Below are 26671 nucleotides of genomic sequence, written 5' to 3'. Positions count from 1 at the left end.
ATCGATGTTTGGAAATGTAGCTTCATTTTTAGTTAAAGTAAAAGTTTTTATCCCTCCATATCATCTATACCTGCTTATTCCTATTTAGGGTCACGGGGATCTGCTGGAGCCTATCCCAGCTCTCTTTGGGTGGAAGGCAGAGGTACATCCTGGACAGGTAGTAAAAGTTTTCTTCAAAATAATTTAAATGTTGAGAAAAATAGGTTGTATATATTTAAAAGTGTTTTGGTAGTTAATTGGCATAATATTGTGTCATTACATCATGTTGTCATCCTCAGTTATGTTATATGGCAGTTGTTTGATGACATCTGATTTCTTTACAATGGCACTCTCATGTGGCCACTCAATTTATCACAAGGATTTTTAAACCCTAAAAAAGTCCAAGGTTCTAATCTAATAACAGTAATACATAATTACCCTTATTAAGCATGTTTGCTTGTAATTGTGCAAAAGAAAAACAGACACATCTTTGAAGTTTTTATAGTATGTTTATTTTTTTAAGTTTTTTTCTTTAAAAAAAATGACAAGGTCCAAGTATTTTGGAAGCCCCGCCCTCACCTTATGTTCCCCAGCTGGCCAGCTCAACTCTAAAGCAACCAGCAAAGAAAAATAGTCATATGGACAATTGATAATATACACCCCATATACAGCAATACATAGTGGTCTACCATAATGTTACCAATAATGCGCAACCTCCAATGAGGCTTCAATTCAAACTGTTGCCACTGATATGGTTAATTTCAACAGCAACTTGCAACCAATTATGGTTGTTTTGTTTTTTTTTTTTGTTTTGTTTTTTTTGACTAGTGTGGGGGCAGGGTTCAGGTTGCCACGGTGAGGTGATGAGGCACCAACAGCTGCCTTTCTTTTTTTCTTTTCACACCATCAACAGCTCAGCTGATGAATGTAACACATGGTGACTTTCGCTCAGCCTCACCGCACAGCGCTACGATCTGGCCGTAGACCTGAACACCTCCTTTAAACCAATCAGATTCAGCATAAGTGCAAAGTTTAGGAGGCACTGACACACACACACTGCTATCTTGAGGAGTCCCAGTAAATGTCACTGACAGTCCCTCCTCAGATCTAATCTGTCAAACTGTTTTCAAGGGTTGAAATGACATTATTGTAGTGACCTACAGTTTCCTGCTGGTTCACTTTAATCTGGCCATACTGTAGCTCATGGGATTATACAGTCTGCTGTATGGATACCCACAGAATCCAATTTCACAAAGTCCACTTTAGTACCACCAAGTCCAGGTCCTAACATAGCACTCAAAGATGGGGTAAATGTGCGTGTGCGTGTGACTGCATGTGCCAGTGACCCCCGCAGTGGTAGAGACAGCATAGAGAAGGTTTTTGTATGTGCATGATTAAAGACAGAGCCTGTACACAGTGTGAGCGAGCGTGTGTCCATCTGTGTGCCTGTGGCTACAGACATGACTCCCAGTGCAGCTGCAGGTCTGTGCTGTCCAGAAAATCGGCTGAGAAGACGCTCGGTGGAGTGTGCGGCGCCAGCGGGGCCAGACTTGTCCCCCCGTCTCCTCCACCGGCTCCACCTCCACCTCCTCTTCCCACGCCACCACCCACGCTCCCTCCGCTGATGCTCCCCACCATGGAGATATCCAGCCAATCCATGCTGTCCAAGGTGGGGTCGCCAAAGTCCAACCCTGTAGAATGGGGGGAGAATCCCAGGTCGGACGTGTCCATGGGGGAGGGAGGGTGGTCCAAGATGCTGGATGTGCTCAGCATTTGACTGTGGAGGTCATCGATCAGTGTCAGGCCACCGTCCGGCTCCATGCCCAGCAGAGGGGTGCCCGTGGTGCTTTCCAGGAAGTCCTCCAGGCGTCCGCTGCCTGAGCAGGGCTCTGCCATAGAAGGCTGAGTGGACACAAGGGGCTCTGTATGGGTGGGAGGGGAGAGGTGGAGAGGAGATGGGAGAGAAGATGGGGAGGGTGGGTCAGAATGGAGCGGGGCAAGGGAAGGGTCTGGGTTGGCCTTAAAGCCAGGTATTTCTAAAGGAGGATAGAGGGAAAACCAGAAAAATCTCATCAATATTGGAGACAACAGACTGATGACGTCCGTCTCTCAAGATTTATAACAATTTCTTACCTCCACTCTTAAGCAGAATGTCAAACAGGTCATCCATCTGCTGACTGTTCAGGCCATTCTCCTGCTAACAGAGAGAAACACGTTAATCATTAGCCCCAAAGTTCTCAAACCTAATGCACAATGGACAACCTCTCTTGAAAAACAGTGTTGAAATTTGCATTTTATATCACAGGTTGTTGTTTGGTTTATGTTTTTCTTATTTTCAGATGTAGATGATATTAGATATATATATATATATATATATCTTATATATATAGATGATCTTACAACTTAACTATTAAAGCCCACAGTACAGTGTGCAGCATGTTATATAAAGTTAAACATAAAACATCTCTTTTAGTTCTCCTGTCTTATTGCTAGAACTGAAAGTACAGCTGGTTTTAGTCACTTAGAATCTAAACAAGTGCAAGTGTCAACATCCCAGAATACAATGTGTTTTGCTTCTCACTTTTTCTTGAGTCGCTTTTTTTTTTTTTTTTTTTTTTTTTAACCTACAGAGACCTCAAGATCTCAGATTGGCATAAGTTTACAACTTCCTTGAGTATTAAAAGTATTCTGGGAAACAGACAAATCTAAATTAAGCACAAGAAGAAAAGGCAAACTGAAAAAAATGGGCAACACCAAAAATACACAGCAAAAGGGCTAAAACATTAAGCTGTAGGTCTATGATTCAAGTCAGACACACCTGCCTTCTAAGTTTGATAAAATAAACATACAAAATTCTGCGTGAGGAGTTTGGATGGAAAAAGGAGAGACAGGCAGAAAAAAAGAACAACAAAAGAAAAGACTGAGGAGAGAAGAGATGCTGGAGGACATACTTTGGAGCGTTGAGTAGGAAGGGAGGTGTTGTGTTTGGGAGAGGGAGGGGTGAACAGTGTGTGCCGGTCGTAAGGCGGACACACCTCCTCTCTCTGCCAGGATGAAATGAGAGAAAAGAGGAAACAAAGAGAAAAAGTTAATGAAGTTTGGAACGTGTGACGAGGACTGAGCAGTAGAGACAACATGATGATGGGAACTTATTAGGAGCAGAGGAGACAGTGGTTACCTTGAGAGATGAGATTAAGTTGCTTTGGCTTTCGCCGTTGGACATATCGTCAAAGAAAGGCTGCAGGTTGGGCGGAGCCGTGACTGACAGGCTGGGTTGAGGAATGCCATGTGTGTCCAGGTGTAGCCCTGCCTTCTGTCCCTAAGGGAAGAAATAGGCAGTAGTAAGTTGAATATGCATTGTGATTGGCTAGTGAATCTTTATTTTTGAGTAAAACGGCTGTATGACACTTCATCAGTGCAGTCTGATTTGGATGATTGTGTTATGGGTGACACCTTGTGGCAGGAAGATGTTATTGCTTGTAAAATGCAAACAGTCCTGCTACATTTCATTATATTTATCTAGCAGGTTCTTTTTCTATGGTGGCCGACAACGGCAAACACGATGCAACAACCAGAAAACATGCAAGAGAGAAATGCTGCAACAACAAAAACACACTCGAGAGAGAAAACACAGCGGAAGTGCACCAAGCCGATAGGGGGACCCTGAACTGAGGGATGCTATGAACAAAGTTTGGACAACTTTCACAGAGGCGAGAGAGACACGTAGCGATATAAGCCTCGTCTCATTTCGGAGGCTGTGCAATGAGATGCAGTTATAGTTTTGAATTGCAACAGAATGAGCGTCCTCTGATGATTGTTGTCATGAGCTAATATGTGCAAAAAATGTTCTACTACATTTGTTTACTTGGTCAAAAGTGTCATACAACGTTGGGAAACCTGGGGGGGGGTTGTTTTTGCAGGGTGGGAGAGCTGAAGGTACGTTTTCCATTTATTACTTTTTAAACACTTGGCCATCATCTTTTACAATACTGTACTTTTATAATGTTGTATAACGTGACGGCCAAGTCTTTAAAAAGAAGTAAACTGAAAACCTACCTTTTTAAGTCGCCTCTGTAAAAGTTATCCAAACTTTGTTCATAGCATCCCTCAGTTCGGGGTCCCCCTACAGGCCTGGCGCACTTCTGTTGTTTTCTCTCTTGCACGTGTTTTGGCCATTGCGGCGCGTTTGCAAATGACAAATCCATTTGGTAATTAATAAAGTACTAGTATGAACCTAAACATGTATAGTCAAAAAAAAGGAATTTTAAAGTATATTTTATGGTGACATATTCTCAAGCTGAGCCGCACCTTTTTCATTGGTTGGCTTGTAGGCTCAGCCTCTGTCTGTTCTTTTGACGGGCCGTTGGTGCTGGGGAGTTTACTTGGACTTGACTGCAATCTCTGAAAAATTAGAACAAGCAGAAGAAGTTGCAGGTAAGTATTTCATCATTTTTAACCTTGTACAATCCATTACAAAAATCTGTTTTGCCATGCCTGCAGTGTGATGCGTCCGTTTGTTTTGGTCAGTGACGACACTCGGTTCTGTCCATCTGTTGAGTGGCTGGTGAGAGCGATCAGGTAGTGGTTTCCATTGCTGTCGGTGACTAGTGTTGGTGTCCCGTTTGCCTTGAGGAGGTCTAATGAAATAGCCTGAGTGTGGATCTGAGTGCCATTCTGTTGGTTGATGATGACTGGGGTCACCTGGAAACGAACATCAAATAGTATGTTTCTTTATATTGCCTTTTTAAAATTCTTACCACAATAAAAGTCCAATTTATCACTAATTTGTAAACTTTTATTATGTGGAACCATGCACACACCTGTTGTGTGGTGACAGCTGCTGTCTGTTGTTTCTGCTGCTGCCTCTGCTGAGCCTTCAGCTGCTTCCTCTGCTGGGCAGGGTTCCCCGCAGCCTTCTGACCCACCACTGTCTGGTTCTGGATCTGCACCTGCTTCAGATGAACCGGGTTCTTCTGCTGGCTCTGTTGAATGTGCCCTTGGGTTTGTTTGAGCTGGTTCTGCTGTGTGAGTTTCTGCTGGGCCAGTTTCTGCTGAGCTAACTTTTGCTGGGCCTGGAGCTGCTTCTGTTGGGTTTGTTGTATTATGAGCTGTTGGAGTTGCTGCTGATGCAGCAGAATTTGCGCTTCTTTCTTCTGCTGCTTTTGTGGGCTTAGAAGAGCCTCTGCCACTTTCTGCAGTTGCACTTGACCCTGCTGAAGCTTTGGTTGCTGTTTCTGCTGTTCAGCTTGTTGGATCTGCAGCCGGTGAATCTGCTGCAGCCGGAGCAGAGTCTCGTGAGAGCACTGCATCGGCTGGGGCTGTTTCTTTGCCTGTGCCTCCTCTGTTACACCTTCCATCCCTTCCTCAGGTTCCACCTCCTTCTTTACCTTCACCAAGATGCCGTTAGGGAGAGTCGGGGGCTGAATCGCCGAGGCTTTGATCAGAGTTTGAAGTTTGACCTCTGGGGATGTTTTGCTCTTCTCGCTTCCTTCTTTCTCCACCAATATACCACCAGCCATCTTACCCTGCTCCAGTTGGGATCGTAGGGTCTCCACCAGCCTCTGCTTTTGCCTCAGCATCCTGGTCAACTCCTCAATCTTTTTGTCCTTCTCCTGGAGCATCTGGTCCTTGTCCATGCAAGATGTGTCCATGAGTACCCCCAGCAGGGGTTCTGAAGGCTGGCCAGAGGCAGGTGAAGACCTGGACAGGCTGCATGAGCTCTGGATTTCCTCTTTGACAGTAGACAGAGGTTGTGAGAGTGGAGAAATGTTTGACAGCTGCTGAGGAGATGGATGCAGGGTGAGTTGGGTCAGGGGAGAGCTCACCTGAAGGCGACAAAATGAGACGGGGAATGAGACAAAATGATTTTAGGGGAAGTCCATCTTCATTTATCAGATAGGATTGTTTCATGGTGACAATCGTTTAACAAAAATCCATCCATCCATCCATTTTCTATACCCGCTTTTTCCTGAAAGCCAGGGTCACAGGGATCAGCTGGAGCCTATCCCAGCTCTCTTTGGGTGAAAGGCAGGGGTACACCCTGGACAGGTCACCAGTCCATCACAGGGCCACATAGAGACAAACAACCTCACACACTCACACTCACTCCTATGGGCAATTTAGAGTCACCAATCAACCTGACATACATGTTTTTGGACTGTGGGAGGAAACCAGAGTACCTTTAGAAAACCCACACAACAGTGCTAACCACTAAGCCACCGTACCATTAGGGGGAAGTCAACAATGAACAATTATTTCATCAAACAGCATAAACGTAAATAAATCTCACCATCTCTCCAAACATGTCTCCATTACAGCTCGTCTCATCTGGACTCATTCCTGCCAGTGACCTCTCAGATGGAGTAGGTGACACTGGCGGGCTGGAGCTGGTGCTGCCAAAACGCATGACTCTTCCAGGAACCACCTGAGCCAATGAGCCTAAAGCCAACAACCCACCCTCTGCTGACTGGATCTCAGGGGTGGTAGTTGTGGTTGGAGAGGATGTGATGGTGCTAGCAACTGAGTTTGCGCCCTGCTGGCTGGATTGTGCTGTGCCATTTTTCAAAACTGTTGGGGTGCCTCCATTTTGCTCCTGGTAGTGGCGGAGCCTCTCAATGAGATCATTCTTGGTGCCTGAGACGGTCAAACCACGCAATTTCAGTTCCTGTTTCAACTCAGCAACCTGGAGGATGAGAAACCAGACCGGTACTTCTACAGCAGGGATTGACTCAGAGTGAAAGAGAACCAAATAACTCGTATGTGGGAGACAAAATGACAAAGTGGTAAATTCAGTGGAATATTACTTAGGTCACTGATCCCTAACTGGCCTCCCAGATCACCCAATATATTGGGCGGTCTAAAGATTTGATGTAGGGGTACTGATTTGTTAATAGGGATCACACATCAAAAAGGCTGAGAACCACTGATGTCTGGCTGATACATGTGAAGGGTCAGCAAGGTTTAACATTACTAGTAAACGATCCAATTCATAGCCAATTTCTGACTGAGTGTGCATTAACACCTGTTCTGTGAGGTAGTCTTAATGATTATATATTATATAGTTTATTATTTGTATCAGTCAGCAGTAAGTTTTTACTAGACACATCCTGGTCTCCTTCAACAGAAGGTGGTAAAACAGGCAGTGGAAAGTACTCCTTTAAAATATATATGTTTAGTTAAAAGCATTACTGGCAGGTACATTTCTGACACAAGGCAAAGTAATCTGTTTAAATTACTTTGAACTCATCCAGGTTGGCTGGCAGAGTGCCTGGCTTTGCTCCTCCCACTGCAGTTTGGCTCTGACGTGCAGCCCCACTCTGACTGGAGGGGGCCGGGGTGCTCGTTGTGGGAACACTGCGGGAGGGCGAGGGGCCAGAGTTGGCTGTGGGAGGCTGCTCGGTTGGAGGCCTGAGGGGAGACAGAAAACATAAAAGTATGTCCTCTCCTCTACCTCTCCTTCTTACAGTACTATGAGACAGTGTCGTGACTGAGGTTATAAATTTTAAAATAAGTATTGACAACTGCCTGCTATAATGAATTTTAGAAATATCTGAATTTATAAAATCACTTTCTTTGTCAAGTACTGTCAGATTTTTACAAACTTTAAAGTAAATCAGTTTTATTTCCTTTTGTTTTGTTCCTTTTGTCTCAACTCATTTCAATCACCAGTTACCAGTTTTATAAACAAACCTAAAGCTATCACATACGCAGTAGTTTTTTATTATCTGCATTTTATGTTTCACATTATTAGGAAACATATGCCAAATTAGTCACAAGCTTGCTGTTAAGCCACTGTGTGTGTCCGTTTTAAGCCCCAAGCTCTATAGATTCACCACAAGCTGTAGAAGGAATGAGCCACAGAAGAAAATTTAGAAGAAGGCAGAAAGTCATAATGAAACCTGCTTGCAGACTGTGCTGCAGAATGAACTTTTTATAACTCTGGTTTAACATGAAGAAAAAGGGTGGCAAACCACTGAAATCAGTCATCCTCACTTCCACACCATACACACACAGTCATGCTTGACACTCACTTGGGAGGGGCGGGCAGGATGGTGTGGTAGTTGTAATGCTGATGTTGCTGACTGAGGATCTGGAGCTGCAGGAAAAGCTGCTGCTGCTGCAGGAGCTTCGCATAGGACGAGTCCATCTGCGGTGGACGCTCCTTGTCTGCCTTTTGATCTGGAGGGATGTACTGGTGGTACTTCAACTTCTTCACCTACATGACAAAGACATTTAAAGGACTTCAAACTCCCTTTTAATACTTTTACTGTATCAAATACCATAAGTGCTGAACATTTATCCTGTCCTGTCATGGTCTTCACAAGTTACTGACACCTGACATTTGAAAGTAGGTTCAACAGTAATAGCATAACAATAACAAAAGTGCAGGTCAGAAAAAGCAAGCCTGTATTCTGGTGAACTGATGGTACTGGGGTTTCATAAAATGGTATCTGTTCCTTTTCTATAATGGATTACTTGTATGATTGTGAAATGTCAAAATGTTGGGTTCAGAGAAAAGCTTTCTGACTAAAGGAACTGACACCAAAACTATAGTTCTTTAACTGGCACTTCTAAACCCTACAAAGACAACCTTAATGTTTAAGGCTGAGATGCTGTTGTCATAGGTGTTACGGGTCCTGACTAGAACCAGGAAGTACAACCACATTAGTCCTGTTCTCAGATCTCTGCACTGGCTTCCTGTCTCTCAGAGAATAGACTTCAAAACAGCACTGCTTGTTTATAAGTCTCTTCATGGCTCAGCACCACAGTACATCTCTGACATGCTGGTGCCATATGAACCATCTCGAACTCTGAGAACATCAGGGACAGGCCTTCTGCTCGTGCCCAGAGTCAGGACTAAACAGGGAGAAGCAGCGTTTCAGTTTTATGCAGCTAAAACCTGGAATAGTCTTCCTGATGATGTTAGACAAGCCTCATCTCTGGCAATATTTAAGTCCAAGCTAAAAACCTTTCTTTTTAGTGTGGCATATAACATGACCTCACAGTGTTTTATCCAAACCGATCTATCTGCACTCAGTTTCCTCTAATATTAATTTTTAACTTTTTATTATTATTTTTTTTTCTTTTTTTAAAAAACTGTTTTGTCACTACTTTTGCCCAGGTGGGGGAGACAATCGGACTCACGGTCAGTACTCTAAGTTGATTAGGTTAGGAACCTTCGATCTAAAGCCAATTGGGTCAGGGACTCAGGGGTGAGGAACCCAGGCGCTTTAGTGTTATCCTTAGAATACGGGTCTAAACAGCTGTAGACTTAAATAAGGGGTTTGGAACCTTCAGCTGTAGTCTACTCGATCCTAGACGTAAGAGTCCGGGACTCAGGATCGTCTCTGCAGATAGTCTGTGTTGAGCCAACATCTACCATTACTTATGTCTAGAATCTATGAGCATTTTTCTATCCCATCACAGATTTAAATTTGTTTAAATGAAAGTGAAGCAAAGCACTTGCTGACCTTAGGTTTGTTGTCCTTTGGTTTCTTAGGTCTCTGTGGAGGACGTTCTGAGCTCATCTTAGCCTGCGACTGCAAACAGAAACCATGAGAAATGGGGTTGGGGAGGGTTATCCTGTTATAGCTGATACACAAGTTCACATTTATCTGTAAATTATAAAACCTGAAAGATATTCTACAATATATATATATATATATATATATATATATATATATATATATAGATATAGATATAGATATAGATATATATGTATATGTATATGTATATAATATATATATATATACACACACACACATATATATAGAGAGAGAGTGTCCATGACTATTACTTTCCATCAGGAAAATAAACATAGGTCGCACCTTGACCTGTCCATTAGAAGAGCGGGAGGTTCCTGAGGGCACCTTTGTTCCATTTGTTAATTTTGGGAGTGTGGAGGACTCTGACCCATTCACCTGGAGAGGTGGGGGAGGCGGAGGAGGAGAGGGCTGCACAAGGAGCTGAGAAAAAAAATCCCTCTGGTTACTGGATGTTGTCATTCATTGCTTGCTTTGTTTTATGGATGGGTTGGACAAATGAATCACTTTTGTTTGAACTGGTTCAAGCTGAAGTGGCCATCGTCTCAATTTGATTAAAATGAGATCCTACTATGGTACCTGTGTGGGAGAAATGTCCCCATTCTGAGTGAGCACTTCAGGCGGGGACAGCTGAGGTATGGCACTCAGTGGAGAGTCGTGATTGGTTAGTTGGTCTGGTGACAGAGCGTCACTGCTGTCTTCATCTAAAGACGAGCTCTCGCCCCCTGCTCCCTTTGGAGAATCTGTGACAGAGCAGAAATGTTTTCAGACTTAATGAAACATCTGAGTTGCTGTGGCATCTATTGGTAGTTTGTTTAAATGTCTGTAGACAGAAAAAACAACAGCTGTACAACTGTAGCCAGAGGTCAAAATAGTTTTTCACAATGGGTAACACGGTCATGAGGCTTGGTAAACAGTGATGACTAATTTAAGAGAAGTTTTCCAACACTATGTCCTACCAAGTTTCAAAACAAGACTATGTCCAAACACAGCAGTTGTGTAATTTTTCACAGTTGTGTGATTTAGCTTGTATGGTATCACATCGACTAAGATGATGCAATTTGTAACTACTAAGGAGTGTGAGCGTCAATACACTCACCCCTAAAATATGGTATTATAAGTGTGTGTAGATACCTGGATGTTGTATTTACACAACTAAAGGTGTGTTCAGACTGAAAATAAATCATGTTAGACGTGGTGCAACACATCCACTCATCCCAAAGTTGAGTGGAACCAATAAATTCAGCAAACATTCGTCCAGTAAGTGCAGGACTAAAATGAGTGTATTCATTCTAAATGTACCTTAAGGCTACAAGTCCTCATGAACACTGAAGATCTATCTGTGTTAGTTGTGCAAGTGTGGGTGTGTGTATCCCTGCACCAGCTTGTCTGCATGTTACAAATACACAAGTGCTTTCTTTAAAACGTATTGTTTTTGATTTATCTGGACTGGTATATACTACTGTATGTCACTTCAAAGACTTCATTGTGAATAGATTTCATTACGTTTGAGTATGTGTATAATATGTGTGTGTGTATATGGGCCCTGTCTATGTTTACATTTTATTCCCGTGTGACTGTGTGGGTTTCCCTCCACTGGCTCCCAAAGAGCCAATTTGTGCGTCCTTGTAATGTGTGTGACTGTTTGTTCCATCTTTACTGCAGCAACTTTGTGCTGTACTTACACTAGCAGTCAAATGTTTGGACACACTTTACCATTGACTTGAATGAGAAAGTGTGTCCAAACCTTTGACTGGTATTGTATAATGTTAATGTTCTTGTGTGCAGGGTTTACTTTCAACAAGAGCATTAACACAGTGAACAGCCCCTGCATCTGTATAAAGTCTTGTGCAACAGTCTGTATGTTGTGTAGTTACCCAGCAGTGAATGCTGCAGAGTACAGCTGACTGACAGTATGTTCTTGTGGACCAGCTCGATGGGACCTGGTCTGTGGGAGATCTTGTCGTTGAGGTCGTCAGCCAGTCGTGCTCGCTTCAGCTGCAGCTGCTTGGCCTGCAGAGAGGGCTCTGCTGATGTCTCTGTGTAAGACGGAGCAGGACAACATGAATACATTCAAATTCATTCATCAAGTGATTCATTTTAATCTACTGCAAAAAAAAAACAAACAAAAAAAAAAAAAAACCCACCAGGTGTAAATCAATATATAAACCAATTAGACATTTCAGCTGATCCACAAAGAGGTTGTTTGCTTTTTGAAGATCACACATACTCAGGTTTACGGCTCATTTTAGCACTTCCTCAATTTGACTCAAACCTAATTTAAAAACCAAACCAAACACAAAACAGCTGGTGCTTGTTAGTTTAATAATAAAATAAACAGTATATAAAAGGAACAGTACATAAAGGCCTACACTGTTAAAAATAAATAAATTAACTTAACATAGGAAAGGCTCATCCTAAAATAACTTATGACTAGGTCCAAAGACTAACTAAGCCGATATGGCTAAATCAGCATAGCAAGTTATATAGTGCTGACTGAGTGCTGTATAATTACAGGAAATTAAAGTTAAATTCAGACCAAACCAAAATATGAAGTAGGAACTATATATTCTTACAAACCTTTAGTTCTGTTTTGTTTGCTGTATGGTTCCTTTTTAATGAAGTTTCATCTATTTCACATTACTTCATACACTCTGAGAAGTACTTCTGTGTGAAAAAACGCATTTCTGCCTATAAGTAAAAACTCACCCTCCAGAATGTGCATCCTGACCAGTTCGGAGCGCTCAGGACGACTCCGGATCTTCCTCTTTAGAAAGTCCTCAGTCTGGAAGAAATATGTGCAAATTGCGCAAATTATGGACGGGTAGTAGATGAAAGACAAAGGGTCAGAAGCAAAAGGATAAGAAGGAATAAATAAAAATAAAATATAAAGCAAATTATGTTACAGGACAGAGGGAACAAAATACTGCCAGTTTGGCATCACTCATAATTTTTCTTAATTGAGGTTTCTGCAACTAGTCCTCAGGACAGGTAATACAGATTATTACTTTAAATGAGTTAGAACATGCTGATAAAACTACACAACCTTGATGGTTTATGTGAATTCAGACCTTTCAAGTGATGTTAATGTTGTTGGTATGTGACCCAGGGTTTTAGTTTGTTACTTCTTGTCAGAAGATAGCTGTCCACATGGACAGCCGAAATAAAACATTTATTTGTAATTTATACTATTTATATGTAAATACTTTAACCCACATATCTTCAACAACAACAAAAAAATATTCAGAAAGGAGAAAACTCACTGTACTTAAAACACTCACCCTTGCCCGCTCCAGACTCCTCCGCTGTTCGTGAAAGGCTGCTGGGCTCTTCAGTGCTGTGTGAAGACAGAGATGGGAAGGGGGAAGACAGAAAGAGAGAGGTGAACACAGCTCCTGTACACAGCTATGTCTGCTGTGGTGATTCTTTCAGCAAGTAACAATGAGAACAGATACGGTTATAGAGAAGACAGACTCAAAGCAGAAGTAGCCGCAGGACGATAAGGTTGAGGAGTGCTATTCTAAGCCAAAGATCTGACCACAGCTCAGTAGGCTGACAGGTCTCTGCAGCATCCTGGGCAAGCAGAAATAAAATATTTTTCTGCAGAAACCAGAAGCCAACACCTTTATCACTAATGAAATGTTTTTTTGTTTTTGTTATTTTTAGCTATTTTCTTTAGCTTTTTTGACCACAGCTGTATTGTCATTCCGGCTTTCACGTTGACATAACTGCGGAAGGGTTGAGCTGCTGTAAGTGGTGCTGGCTTAGTTTATGTATAGTAAGTTGGGTTTTGCAGGAGCACATAGTCAGATTGTAACCACGACCCTTCCTAGACCCAAAATCAGCAGTTTCATTAGCCTAAATGTAACACAGGTCCTGTCCAGGTGCTCAGTTGGCCACGCTACTCTTTTTCCTCATATCATCTTAGAAGTTGATATGACTCTTCCTTTAGGCATTCTTTTGCAACATTTTGGTTACAATGTGTGTTACACACAAAAAGATGCTCTAAAGTTTGGGTGAATCTCAGTGCAGTGATACCTTTTCATGTGCCAGATATTTTCTGACTGAGCGCTTCCATACTCTCATCGTTACCATGATGAGAACACTAAGCGTGTTTCATGATAGTTTAGATGGGTATTTTAAACAGAAATGGAACTGTGTATGCTGACATTTGTGGTGCAGATTTAGAGACGGCCGAGCACTCAAACTATTTCAAAGGCCAACTGTCTGTGTTAGGTCTGATAGATAGCCAGTAGCTGAGCCTGAGAAACATTAGTTCTCGATGACCAGTAGTCTGGAGCGAAAACAGGAATGTGCACTCACGGACAGACTGCTGCACTCACACAGACACGCATGCACTCACATACACTCACACAGACACTCACACAGACACTCACACAGACACTCACACAGACACTCACACACAGACAGACACACACAGACAGACACACACACACAGACACACACACACAAAGCTTTACCTTGGGTCAACTTTGCACCAAAATGTTAGTCCAAAAATTCAAATATCACTTCTAATTTCATTTAAAGTTAAATGTGTTTTTACAGATATTTGATGTGGTGAAAACCCAGGTTCAATTAATTTAAAAAACTGTTTAACAAACTTTATTCCTTCTCTCTCATTAAAGCATTTCTAACAGCTTGAAGCTAAACCAAATACATTTTTAACCTTTCTGAAATAGACTTGGATACCGGTAGCCCCCAAACTTTGAGTCTTCAACATCAAAAACATTTTAATACTCTACTGTCAAGGTGAGGATTTTGAAAAACAGGCACAAAGATCTTTGCTCTCTGTGTGGGGAAAGATATGGGCAGGACAGTGGCAGTTACAATGATGTAACAGAAAACATCAGATTGGTCAAGAGCTGGTGAAATCTCTGCCAAGTGTGTGAATGTGGACATCCTGGAACAGTTCGCCATCTACTGTACAGTGGGTGTGCACCAGGGTGGGAGGTATTCCTCATGTCATGACCTCTGACTCTGAAAGAAGATGACTCACATACCAGATGCAATGTAACCAGTCAGCAAGATCACAACAAAACAGCACAAAACACACAACTGGTCTGTTGAGCCTGCCACTATCATCGACTGAAACCATATAACTTTGCAAGAAGAGAACTGCAGTATGTTGGGCAGCATCTTTATAATCATATCCATATCCTAATCCCCTTCCACTGAACAGAGAGAACAGAAAACATGCTTTTCTGGCGTGTAATTGTCAACGTGTCAATCTCACAGTGTTTCCACTTTCACAAAAATGTTTCCTGTATGCTCTGTTCTGCTGCCTCGCCGCCTATGTTATTGTTTCTGTGGCAATAATCCACAAGCTGGTGCTATTAATGTACAATTTCATTGTTTTGCAACTTGAAAACAAACAAAAAAGGAAAAGGGAGAGAGTTCTCACCTCTAATTTAAGAACTGAAAACCTTGTATGTAGATAGTGTTCTAAAATCTGTCTCCATCAGTGGGAACAGGACCTGATACTACTTGGAACTCCATTAGCCACATACACACCTTTCAATCTATCACACATACTGGTTAGGAAACTCTGGTTCAATATTTAACTTTGAAATGGGCAAACTCATCAGCCAGCAGCTCAGACACAGACACCATATGACTATAAAAACATGACGTACCTTCTTTTTGCCCATCTATCTATGAATTTGATCTCTCTCAATCCACCAAAATCATACATATTTTTGTATTCAATGACAACCTTCTTCACCTTAATACATTAGTTACTGACACCTAGGCCCATCAACTGCAAGAGGGAGATCAAGTCCCTGCCCTAAAAACACCTAGTAGGTGGTTGCTAGGAAAGGTGGGTGGAAAGTTATTTTTTTCACACTACTTACAGGTGCAAAACCAGTGTGAGGGCTTGATACAACAGGAACTGACCCTTCATAAGCTCCCACACTGTCTCTTACACTACTATATTTTTATTTATTTGATTTTTGTTAAGGTTTACTCCGGGTACTCCGGTTTCGTCCCACAGTCCAAAAACATGTATGTCAGGTTGATTGGTGACTCTAAATTGCCCAAAAGAGTGAGTGTGAGTGTGTGAGGTTGTTTGTCTCTATGTGGTCCTGTGATGGACTGGTGACCTGTCCAGGGTGGACCCCTGCCTTTCACCCAAAGAGAGCTGGGATAGGCTCCAGCAGATCCCCGTGACCCTGGCTTTCAGGAAAAAGCGGGTATAGAAAATGGATGGATGGATGGATGGATGGATTTTTGTTAAACGATTGTCACCATGAAACAATCCCATCTGATAAATGAAGATTCTCCTCCTTCGTCATCACCCTGGCCATGTTCAGAGTCTTTGATCTCTCTGAATCTCTTGCAAATTCCTGCTTTCTTTATTTTGTCCATCTCCACATAAGAGTAACTTGAGAATGAAATATACTACCAGTACGCGCTGATCCCAAAGCGGCTAATGGTCTGACATGAGCCCTATTGCATAGGAAGGACACAGACAGATTTACTGTAACGACTAAATGGTCAGGGTATGAGACTCCATGCAGCCCACTAGAGTGTCCACTCCACTGCATTTTTTATGCCTAAGCCATACATTTATGCAAACTGACCCAGGTTACTTACTTTAAGTGCATTTTTAGTGGACTGATATCCCAGTCCAGGGTTGGATGAAACTATTAGAGGTAACAGTGGTGCTATTCAACAAAAAGGGGGAATGAATAATAATAAAGTGATAAGTGATCCACACTACCATATATTTTCTAAGATGATGCATGTTGAGTGAGTTTTATTGTTAGAAGAAACCTTAATGAAAAATGTCTGCTAGTGGTTTATAGTTTATAGTGTTTGTTTATAGCTAAATTAAAGTAAAACAGAGGAAATTTGGAAAAAATATATCACATATTATTAACACACAGATATAGCACATCTGATGTGCGGAACTGTGAAACAGGAAGTGGATAGAGAAGAAGAGGAAGCTGCCCTATTTGATAAGACAAAGTGGTGCAAAGGCACCAGGAAATATGACACATGCAGAAGACAAACTCATACAGATAACACATGCACATAAGGGCTCACATTTTCAGTAAATAGAGGTTATACAAATACAGCAGCTTCAGCAGCAATATTTTATTATTTAAACCCAATCAGTCTTTGACATGTTGGAGCAAGGAAGGGTTAACACTTTGGCCTCAGCTCAAAGGCGCAGACACACTGCCCTGGTTGTCTGCATGGTTTCTGTAAAGCGTAAAGAAAGCCCGTGAACTTTTTCTGTAGGGTATGCACTGAGCATCACTGGGTGTTGATGTCAAACTTTACCATGAGTACAAAATATATAAAAATGGAACTAACCAAACTGATGATGCATCATGGGAGCTGCACAATACGGTAAGTTTTAATTCATCAGCAAACAGTGTCCCAGCTACTTAAAAGAGAGACTTACGTGGCATGATCCCTTGGCTGACCAGTTCCTCTCGTGTTCGTCTCTGCTGGAGTTTGAGCTGAAGGACTGCATGGGGACACAGGAGGTGAGAGGAGAAAGAGGAGAAGAGAAAGTCAGTGACAGCCGGTGAGATAAACTGCAGCGCTGGAGCTCTGAGCTCTTAAGACTTCCTTATTGTCTCTTAATATCCACTGATCAGAAGTGCAACCCCGACATTTAAATAAATATCCATACAGGGGAATCCAGATGCATTTGGACTGATATGAAGAAGACCTGTACTCTTTTGTACCCAATTCATCCTCACATTTCCCCCTTATTTCGTGCTTCTTTTGAAACTACAGAGGAGGTGTATACAAGGAGGGCGTGAACAATGTGCTACATACTTCCTGTTTCTGGACATATTTCTATGGGTGCCTATGTGTGTGGAGAAAAAAAAGTAATCATTCCACAAAGAATAACTGACAAGCACAGTAAAATAGACAAGAGAAAGCAGCAAAGGAAGCAAAAAAAAAACAAAAAAAACCCAACATCTGCCTCGATGAGAGTTTAGCCGAGACAAGAAATGGTACATATGGGCTGATTGCAGCGTCATTTCAAAACAGGAAGCACATGTTACATAACAGAGAGACTGAGAAAAAGTTTTTAGAGACGCAGCGCAGATAAATGTAGCTGGACCTTGTTTGACCCGAACACATAAACACACAAAAAAACAAAAAACAAAAAAAAAAACAACTTAATTTGTTGTTGAGAGTAATGGCCAATTCATTTGTCTATAGAGTAGGCCAACTCTTCTCAGTTTTTTTTTTTTATATGGGCTGAAATCATACTAGCTCTCATTCTGGTCTCATAACAGTAACTGAATGCTTAGTTAAAAATGAAAGTAATTTTATTTAAGTAATCAAAGGAAGTTCGAATAATAATTTATAATGTAACCAGCTGGAGATAGTGTCTGTGCACTGTATTTTCTCATTTGCTGCAGGATTAGTTTCATTGCAACACGGTGACAAGTAAGCTGGTCAGACATGCAGACTACTAACCAACCACAAACACACATGAGAAATGTTTGTGCTGTGCTGGTGTGTCATTTTGTGTCATTGTTGAGTAACTAATATTGTACTGCACTTCCATTATGTTTCTTGGGAACATCTTGTTGCCATTTCTATGACATGATACACAATTTGGGCTCATCGTGATTTAACACTTACAGTGTCTAATAAAATCCAAAGGAGAAATGAGTATGTTGCTACAGAGGATACTATTTTCACTGACACTTCAGATCTAAGACACTTGTTTCACATGGACCAGCTGTCGTTGCTGAAGAGGTATGTGTATGGACATCACTGAGGCTTCCCAAGCATTTCTGGCCTGGGTTGTGTCTACTACTTTGAGGACAAGCAGTACTCATTCCTTCTCTCTAACAAAGTGACATCATTTGGTGCTTGAAAAACAATCCAGGCCTGTGCAGCAACACTACAAGTCCCACTGTCAGATCCTGTGCTAGTGAATGTCATTCCTTTGAAATCTTCGCTGGAGATTCCCACTCCCTTCTGTTATATTTACAAGTGTGTATGCTCTGCATCTTAAAGGATCAAAGTAACACTGGAGACTCCATTCTTGAAGCAGTAACATGTCAGTTCACATTTAGTTATGTAAACACAGAGACCTAAATGCAGCAAAGCAAGTTCTTGTATATGCTGCAGCCATGCAGCAGCTGAGAGATTTATGAGATCTTAAAGCCAAACACACAGGCAAACACTCACATGCTGCCTGGACCTGCACACAAACACACACACAGACACACGACTATACTAAAAATGTCTCCCATGGCAAAATGCAGGATAAGATTCTGCACAACCTTGCACCAGAGGGTTTATTCTGGGAGAGAGAGAATCTTACGCTTTCCCTCTATTGCAGCTTCACATCTCAGTGCTCTCCCTTTTCACACACCAAAGGCCTCATTCCATTATTCCTATTACTCATCTCTGCCAGTAAGTTAACTGAACCCATTGGCTGTTTGGTCACAATGGCCGCAGTGGTTTGTACGGGTTGTTTATAATATGATTTTATCACAAGAGAAAAAATTAAAAGCATTTGCTCCATTTTGTCAGTTGTTCAAAATAAGCCAACACAGATGCTCATCGGGCACACTATTGATGGTGGTAAGTGTGAAAAGCTGCAGTGGTGTCAAACTGTAGTCTGAGGTGTGGAAACCAAATCATATAATACTACAGTGATAAAGTTCTCAAAAACTGTTGGACTGGACTGACATTTGCTACAGACTTGTTAAAAGAAGTGGGGATGCTACACCGTGGCAAACATGAGCCTATCCCGTTTTAACGTTTTTGAGAGGGGTTGCTGCCATGAATTTCAAAATTTGATATGTTTTCTATGTTCTATTGTGAATAAAATATGGGTATATTAGATGTGCAATCACTGCATTCTGTTTTTGTAGATTTTAGATTGTAGTTGTCCCAACTTTTTTGGTATTTAGGGTTGTACAATAATGAAAATCAAAATCAAATACTAAAAAAATATGTAGGCGGCAATTGCTAATACTAGAATAATAACTATAAAGTATGCTCTCTCAGATTGCACAGTGTGTACTGAACCATCTGCAGAAATTATTTCTTAAACACTGTAGAAACTTAACTTCCTTAATTGAGGAAGAGTATTTAAAGAAACCTGTTAACATCAACTTCCCTACATAAAACCAGTTCGCATGAGAGACTTATGACAGAGGTACAAGCACTGTGGAAGTATAAAATACAGATTACATCCTGCAGCTGCATCTTGCAAAATAATAACAAAAAAGTGAGATATTTGTAAAATTAAGCTGAAATTTCTTTCCACAATCTGGTGATTACTGACCAGCCACATGGAAACATTGATCTTAGAGCTAGCAGAGTACTGCAATGCACAATAAAAAGCTGCACTGGTGTTTAAAAAAAAACTTGTGAATAAACGGTTGTGAAGATTCTCAGTAGTCCAAGTGAAGTTATCTACAAGCTGAGTCATGGCAACTGGACTCCTAGTAGTTAGTTTGAAATGTTTCACCATTAATCAAGTGGCTTCTTCAGTCTGAGGGAAAGCTGGTAGGAATCTCAAATTTATGTTTCCAGTGAGGGTTTTTCCACTTAACAAAAGGTGGGAGGCTCAGACACAACTTATCTTCAATCTACCAGGTTGCTCTTTCATCTATTCCCAGGAAGTTAGGGAACACTTCACATTTCCCGCAGGGAAGACACACTCCACACCCAGTCTGTGGATCAGAGGGGTCACAAGAGTCGACCAATTAGATTCTAACAACCCTCTCTTCTTCTCACTTCCATTGTTACACTGACAAGCTTATTCAGGCTAGGGGTGGAGTGAAACCAACCTGAGAGATAAATTCGAGATTCCTACCAGCTTTGCCTTAGACTGTGGTGAAACATTTCGACCTAACTACTAGCCTTCCAGATATCCAGATACTTGTGAATAAACATTACAATGACTTTGTCTTTTGAAGACCATGAATGCTGCAGAGTTTAAATTAGGTTTGAAGGCTATTTTGGGTAATTTAAGACAAGGATGAAAAGGCAGGACAGTTTTACTGGGATACTAGGCCACAGCCAAAACTGGGCTCTGCAGTCATAAGAACTCAGAGTGAAGGAAAACAGGTGGGGGTTGGGGGGAGCAGAGACAACTGCATTTACAGCTTTTAGATGAAGCAGAGGGAACAACAGTGAACCACAGTTTACATTGGTCACTTTACTTCACTTTACTGTGATGACATGTCTAACCACTATGCCAACCTGCTGCCAGAGTCAGTGTGAAAGCCACAGAGAGTAATGGCCAATTCATCTTTTCCACAAAGGTTTGTGTGACATAAAGTTCATTGTCTGCCTAAGTCTGCAAATGTCTTGTGTGGACATCCCTTAAGTCTGCAAAACACTGAGTTCCAACACAGCTTCAATTTCACTAAATAGCTAAATTATCAGTGAATTCATTTTTCAATTCAAGTATCAGTCCTATTTTTCCATATAAATAACTAAAACTAATAAAAAAATCCCCAAAATTGTACTCTAGTTGATTAGTGCTTCATTGAGTAATCCATCTAAATTGGTAAACATTTATCATTTGCCAAAAAAGCTAATATTTTCCACATATCCAAAATCTTAGAATTTTGGAAAAAAAGTTTGGGAATTCTGTGAAAATATAGTGACACAGGGATCACATGCATTATTTTAAATTCTACAGTGAACCTTTTAAAAAGTAAAGTAAGCAAGGAAGGAAAGATCCAAGAGTTTGTTCTAAAGTTAAACAGACATCAGAGAGGAAGAAGAGGTCACTGAGCAGAGCCAAGTTCTTGGTAGCCAACTGGGGTAATCCTGCTGCGCTCATGTGTCATTAGATCTGATTAAACATGTCTGAGTTCATCACTGTCCCCAAAGACCCCAAACTTGGCACAGCTAAGCCTACACACACCCGCCATGACCACAGACACACAGGCAGACTGCTACATGCATCCACTTTCTCACCCATATGTGTTGGCTCTGACACATACATACCAGTGAACAAAACTACTAGCCCAGGACACACACATGCTCTGAGAAGACATGACACTTGGTACTGGCATTGGAAATGCCTACTAATGCTGTCCTGTCTGGGCTCATCATTTGCCCAGTAGCTCAATCTGACTGCGTCTGTGGAGAGATGACCACACCAAATGTCTCACATGTGGTGAGGTGAGAATGGAAAGAGGCTAGAGGACAGAAACAATACAAGGTTGAGGCCATTAACACCTTGGAATCACTCCCACTGTCTTTGCACTGCTGCACTGTGCAGGGAATCCAAATGACAACAAGAATGGTTGTGGTGAATACTAATTATCATAGAGTTCAAGCAACAAGAGTCAAAAGCATGGCTTAATGTAGTGCTTGCCACTTCCTGCTTTCTGTAGACATGATGTGTGCTTTCCTTGAAGAATTCGGCAGTTGAACAGTTAGCAACATGCATGACTGTAGTGTCAGAGAAACATATATACAATACTGTATTAATGTCATACATTTTGTACTTCTATTCCCTCTCTGTTCTGTAGAGTTCCTCTCTCTTCCATCATTGTAACCTCACAGGAATGTTTTGTTTCATCTGTGGTCGGTCATCTATGACTCCTGTAATGTTAGTTATAAATAAATACAGGCTTGTTTTACTGTTGCATTGACTGTAACCATTCCAAATTAGGCTATATTTCAAATTTCACTGTTGGCTGCTTTGATTTTTCCATTTTAATGAGACAAGATGTTTTGTATGCCCCTGAGTGCGTTCAGAATGTACAGTAGCAGTAAGTGTCACACCACTGTATTTGATACAGCCTGTTGTGGTAGGGACTGCATAGCATTCTGAATCCTTAATGAAACCAAATACTTTCAAATCTGGTGCCTAATATTCTGAAGTAGATAGTTTAAGGATAGTTAAGGATACACACAAAGTGTTTTTGTGATTAACTTTGGCTGTAAACAAGAATGTGTGCATTTACATGATAATGCCACCTTTAATCCTGAAGCAATAAGCAATGTGACCTCACCATAACAGGCTTAATAGTTTACTCCTGTAATCGCCCTCACTTTAATACATTGATCTAGTTTATCATTTATGGTCTCATTTTATCAGAAACCTCTTAAAATTACTTCAACTGCCTTCTGTCACTCAACCATATCACCCCCATATCTTTAGCACATCCCTTTAACTATTAATATAAAGCCATATAGTATTGATATGACCCTGTAGACTGAGGGACATAAACACAGATCATATCAGATAGCTTGCATCTCTGCTGACTATGTGCAGCTTCAGATTGCCCACCTTCTTTCAGGCTGTGATAGACATGTCTGTCATGATCCATCTTCAGTCCTGCCTTCTCCATGTCATCTCCCATTGGAGGAGAGCCCAGAGGGGAGGGCTCAAGGGACAGGCAATGGTTGGTGTCCAGCATTATCATTCAGATGGATGATTGGCAGACATTGAACTTCTCAATCAAAACAGGTCCTCCTCCTCCTCCCAAGTCACAAATGTTGGCAGTTTTGGTTACAAAGGGAAGGAAAAAAGAGCGCCTAAATGTGCCAAAGCTATCCAAGCTGTCCTTTTAATTAGGGTGGGATGTGAAACAATTGCTTCACAAAACTGACAAACAGGTTAAAGAAAAACTGTCAACCAAAATGACTAGGAAAAACGCTGCTCCTGCCGCTCCTTATCCAGTGGCTCTCTCCTCTGTACTAGAGTAATCGATTGGTCTGTCTCAGCTTTTCTCTCTCTTCTTCCTCCTGCTCTCTCCTTCCCTTGCAGTGGCAGCCGGCAAGTCACGACAGTACTGCTCCGCAAAGGCTTCTCAGAGTGACGGGGGAAAGAAATCCACAGGGCAAGTTGCAGATGAAAAGAACCAGGGAGTTAAGGGGAGCAAAACTGAAAAGAGGCCAGTAGCGCAGGAAGAGAGGACAGTAGTGAGCTCGGCAGAGAGAGAACCCAGAGAGACTGCTCTGGTTGCAGCTCCTCCAGAATCTCTCTCTCTCTTACTCTCTCTCTCTCTCTCTGTCACACACGCACGCACGCACACAATCGCTGCCGATAAAGTTCTCCGTCTCAGCTGTTGAAATTCATTCAGTGCTACAGGGTGAGGAGGGCTGCCACATGTAAACGTTCTCCTGGTGAAAAATATACACACAAACACCCTAAAGACCAAAATTACAGCACCACTGATGACGCAATCTGTTCTTTAACACTGTCTCTACACTTCTAAATAAGCAGACCTGCTCACAAAAAAGTGATTCATGGACACTCTCAATTTGACAAAGTGCATCAACTGTTTTCAGTGATAACCTTATCCAATATAATTGCCCTTTGTCAATATGCTAAGTTAAATATGATGCTGGAATGAATCACACAACTTTTAGAGTGAATGATTAATAACCACTGCAATACTCAAATATTATTTGGAACAGTGTGTCTCTGAGAAAAGGCACCTCAACCATAGGCTCAATAAAATATGTCCTGAGAAGGGATAAAACTCTTCCAAGAAGATGGATTCCAAAGTTGAAAAACTGATTCTTTTGCAGTCCAGTACCACCATCCAACTTTCTACTGCAAAATGCTGACCACCCCCTCCCACTTCTACTGTTTTAAATAGCAAGGCCAGCTGGCCATAAGGGGGCTATATTCAGCTTGGTATCACCTGTGCACTCACAGGGTAAGGTTTCTTTGAGGCACACACATACAAACTTTAAGCCCCATTTCCTTCGACTGAATCAATGTTTTATGAGAGAGGAAACAAACAAAAATAGCTCTCACACTTATTAGCAAACCAGTGGCTTGAGTAATAATAACACATATAAAACCTCAGCATTTTGGATGACATCACAGATGACAATACAGTAAACCAGGTGACACCCGTGCACCTGAAAACACAGACAACACCTTGAACAAACAGTGGCTGGTATCTACAATAGCTGTTTGTTGTGAGTGTGTGATTAAAGTCCACCTGCTGTTATGATTCACAGTCTGGACAGGAAACACTGAGATGACAACACGCACTGGGATTAGGATGTCGCTGTTGCAGAAAGAGCCAATCTCAGTAACACACATACACATATCGTAAAGTGACACACAACATGCCATCACATGTTTTTCATCTTCATGGTAGCCAGAATCAACAGAATTTGACTATTTTTACAACAGTTTTCCTACAGTTCCAGGATATTCCATGTTTAAAACACAACTGCATTACTTTCATTAGTGTATACCTCATAAAACAAACACAGGAACCAAACTGCCATGGTTAATATAAACCCCATGTGGGAATGGCAATTTACAGCTTAGTAGTAAAGCACAAACCCTGTGTTGTTTAAGAACTGCCATCGTTACTTTGACCATGGAGTTTAGCAATTTCCGGGGGAGTTTTTTTTTTTTATAGTTTTAATGCATGATGTCCATAGTGTGGGTAGTGCAGTTATGATGTTTCCTATGACTTGTCCATGCTTGAATAAGAAATTAGGGAATATTTTAGTATAGTATCACAACTATCTATGTGGTATTGGCAAAGCACAGTGCAGATATATGACATCATTAGGTTTGCAGGTATTTGGGTTATAAAACAAAGCACTATATAAATTTAAATTTTTACAATGAGTGCACCAGCTCCTCTTTCCAATGTTTAAAAATATATACCATTATTTATTTATTTAAAAAAACATTAGCTGTCATAGCTGTGGTTTTAGAACATTCCAGTCATTTGTCCTTGGACATCCTTATCTAAGTTTTTTTTTTTAATCGTTCGCTGGAAAACATTTCTGGGATTTAAAAAAAGAAGTAGTAAAAAGAAAACGCTTTTTTGTGGAAGTAGGCAGGATATAATTACTGTATGAAAGTCTTGCTGAAATCAAGACTCAGAGACTTCCTGCAGATGCATAAGTACAAGAAACACTCCCCCACATGTTAAAGTCATTGTCACCTGGACCAGCAAGGGCACTGTTTTTTGAAAAATGATATCTAAACATACCAGCTTTTGCCATTTTTCTTTTTTGTATGAAATCAACTCATTTCCAGTTCGGTTTGGAAAGGGAACAGGCAACAGACAAAAATATATATATTAGCATACTTTGACTCAACACAAATATTAAAAAGTATGGGTCTAAATATCTTCGAAAGACTGATTGTCTGGACACAAACCTGTCACCAGGCTTAACTGTGCAAAGTGCAGTACATTATCATTGTTAGTCCACTACCACTGTAGCATCCCAAACATTTTTCACCGTAATCATCTGTAAAAAACAAGAACAAGCAAGCCTGGTTCAGGTGAGCCACACGAAGCCTGTACAGAAAATTCTCAGAAATGAGACTGAGAATTTCCATCCAGTGTTATCACTGGAACTCAACAACATCCTCCGTGAAAACTATCTATCTATCTATCTATCTATCTATCTATCTATCTACCTTGGCCTCCTACTGACATATACGCACATCTGTTTTATTTTTAATTTATTTTCATAATCATACGGCCATTAAATTAAGATGGTTTACCAATGATGTGTCATCGGCACATATATGTATATTTTGCAGTCTAATGTTGGTGAAATAAGTGTGTCTATAAATGGTAAACCAGCATCTGTCTCACAGTATGCAAGTGATCTATCACATTGATCTAACTACTGTCAAATATGCAAAGCTGACACTGAATTCTTAGTGGGAATCCGGGGCAGGTTTACTTGATCACTGACCTGATATTTCTTAAAAGAAAAAAACTTTATTTGGGCAGCATTCTGAATTCAGCACTAATGCGTCAAGCAGTTTTGGTATATTTTACTCACTTAAAAAAGGGTAACAATACTCATTGCCCAAACATTAAAAGAATCAGAAAGGCTATCTGTATGGAATCTCAAGTGACATATTGGCACTACACCAAGGGATATATTTCGCTTATAGTTTTCAGGATGTTTGAACTAGTGAACGTTTAGCCACAAGAGGCTTTACCTACATCACAGGTGGATGAAGAATGCACCACACAGATAAACCCAACCAAACCTGACCAGCTGAGAAACCAACCAGGCTGAGCGTCAGTCTGCCAGGTCAGACTGGCCATTAACATTCCAGCAGAGAAAACAGGAGGTGTTTTTTAATTTGTACTTCCTGGATTTCCCCCCCACCCCCCCACACACACAGTGGAATTTACCAGCACTCTTTGCATTTGCCT

General features: G+C 41.2%; 1 protein-coding gene across 10 annotated transcripts in view; it reads right to left on the bottom strand.

The window, feature by feature from the left end:
• Window positions 1–481: 481 nt before the first annotated feature.
• Window positions 482–26671, bottom strand: part of mrtfab (myocardin related transcription factor Ab) — a 39236-nt gene continuing 13046 nt past the window's right edge. The window contains exons 1-18 of one of the 10 annotated variants that reach the window (XM_026314828.2): window positions 22795–23436; window positions 16954–17019; window positions 12803–12858; window positions 12231–12306; window positions 11399–11560; window positions 10101–10264; window positions 9807–9944; window positions 9450–9518; window positions 8010–8194; window positions 7215–7386; window positions 6269–6661; window positions 4800–5804; window positions 4474–4680; window positions 4288–4380; window positions 3158–3298; window positions 2931–3023; window positions 2113–2176; window positions 482–2015 (exon numbers count right to left, since the gene is read on the bottom strand). In XM_026314828.2, the coding sequence (XP_026170613.1) occupies window positions 1432–2015; window positions 2113–2176; window positions 2931–3023; window positions 3158–3298; window positions 4288–4380; window positions 4474–4680; window positions 4800–5804; window positions 6269–6661; window positions 7215–7386; window positions 8010–8194; window positions 9450–9518; window positions 9807–9944; window positions 10101–10264; window positions 11399–11560; window positions 12231–12306; window positions 12803–12858; window positions 16954–17019; window positions 22795–22930 (3804 nt within the window). In that variant the 5' untranslated portion in view covers window positions 22931–23436 and the 3' untranslated portion in view covers window positions 482–1431. Of the gene's footprint in view, window positions 2016–2112; window positions 2177–2930; window positions 3024–3157; window positions 3299–4287; window positions 4381–4473; window positions 4681–4799; window positions 5805–6268; window positions 6662–7214; window positions 7387–8009; window positions 8195–9449; window positions 9519–9806; window positions 9945–10100; window positions 10265–11398; window positions 11561–12230; window positions 12307–12802; window positions 12859–16953; window positions 17020–22794; window positions 23437–26671 lie in introns of those variants that run through there. The other 9 variants (XM_026314833.2, XM_026314829.1, XM_026314835.1 and 6 more) reach the window with 9 other exon arrangements.

The sequence above is a fragment of the Mastacembelus armatus genome, chromosome 19 (genome assembly GCF_900324485.2).
Source record: "Mastacembelus armatus chromosome 19, fMasArm1.2, whole genome shotgun sequence".
In the NCBI taxonomy this organism is placed as follows: Eukaryota; Metazoa; Chordata; class Actinopteri; order Synbranchiformes; family Mastacembelidae; genus Mastacembelus; species Mastacembelus armatus.
The sequence above is the reverse complement of the archived record's forward strand: the minus strand, read 5'-3'. Positions and strand labels throughout refer to the sequence as shown.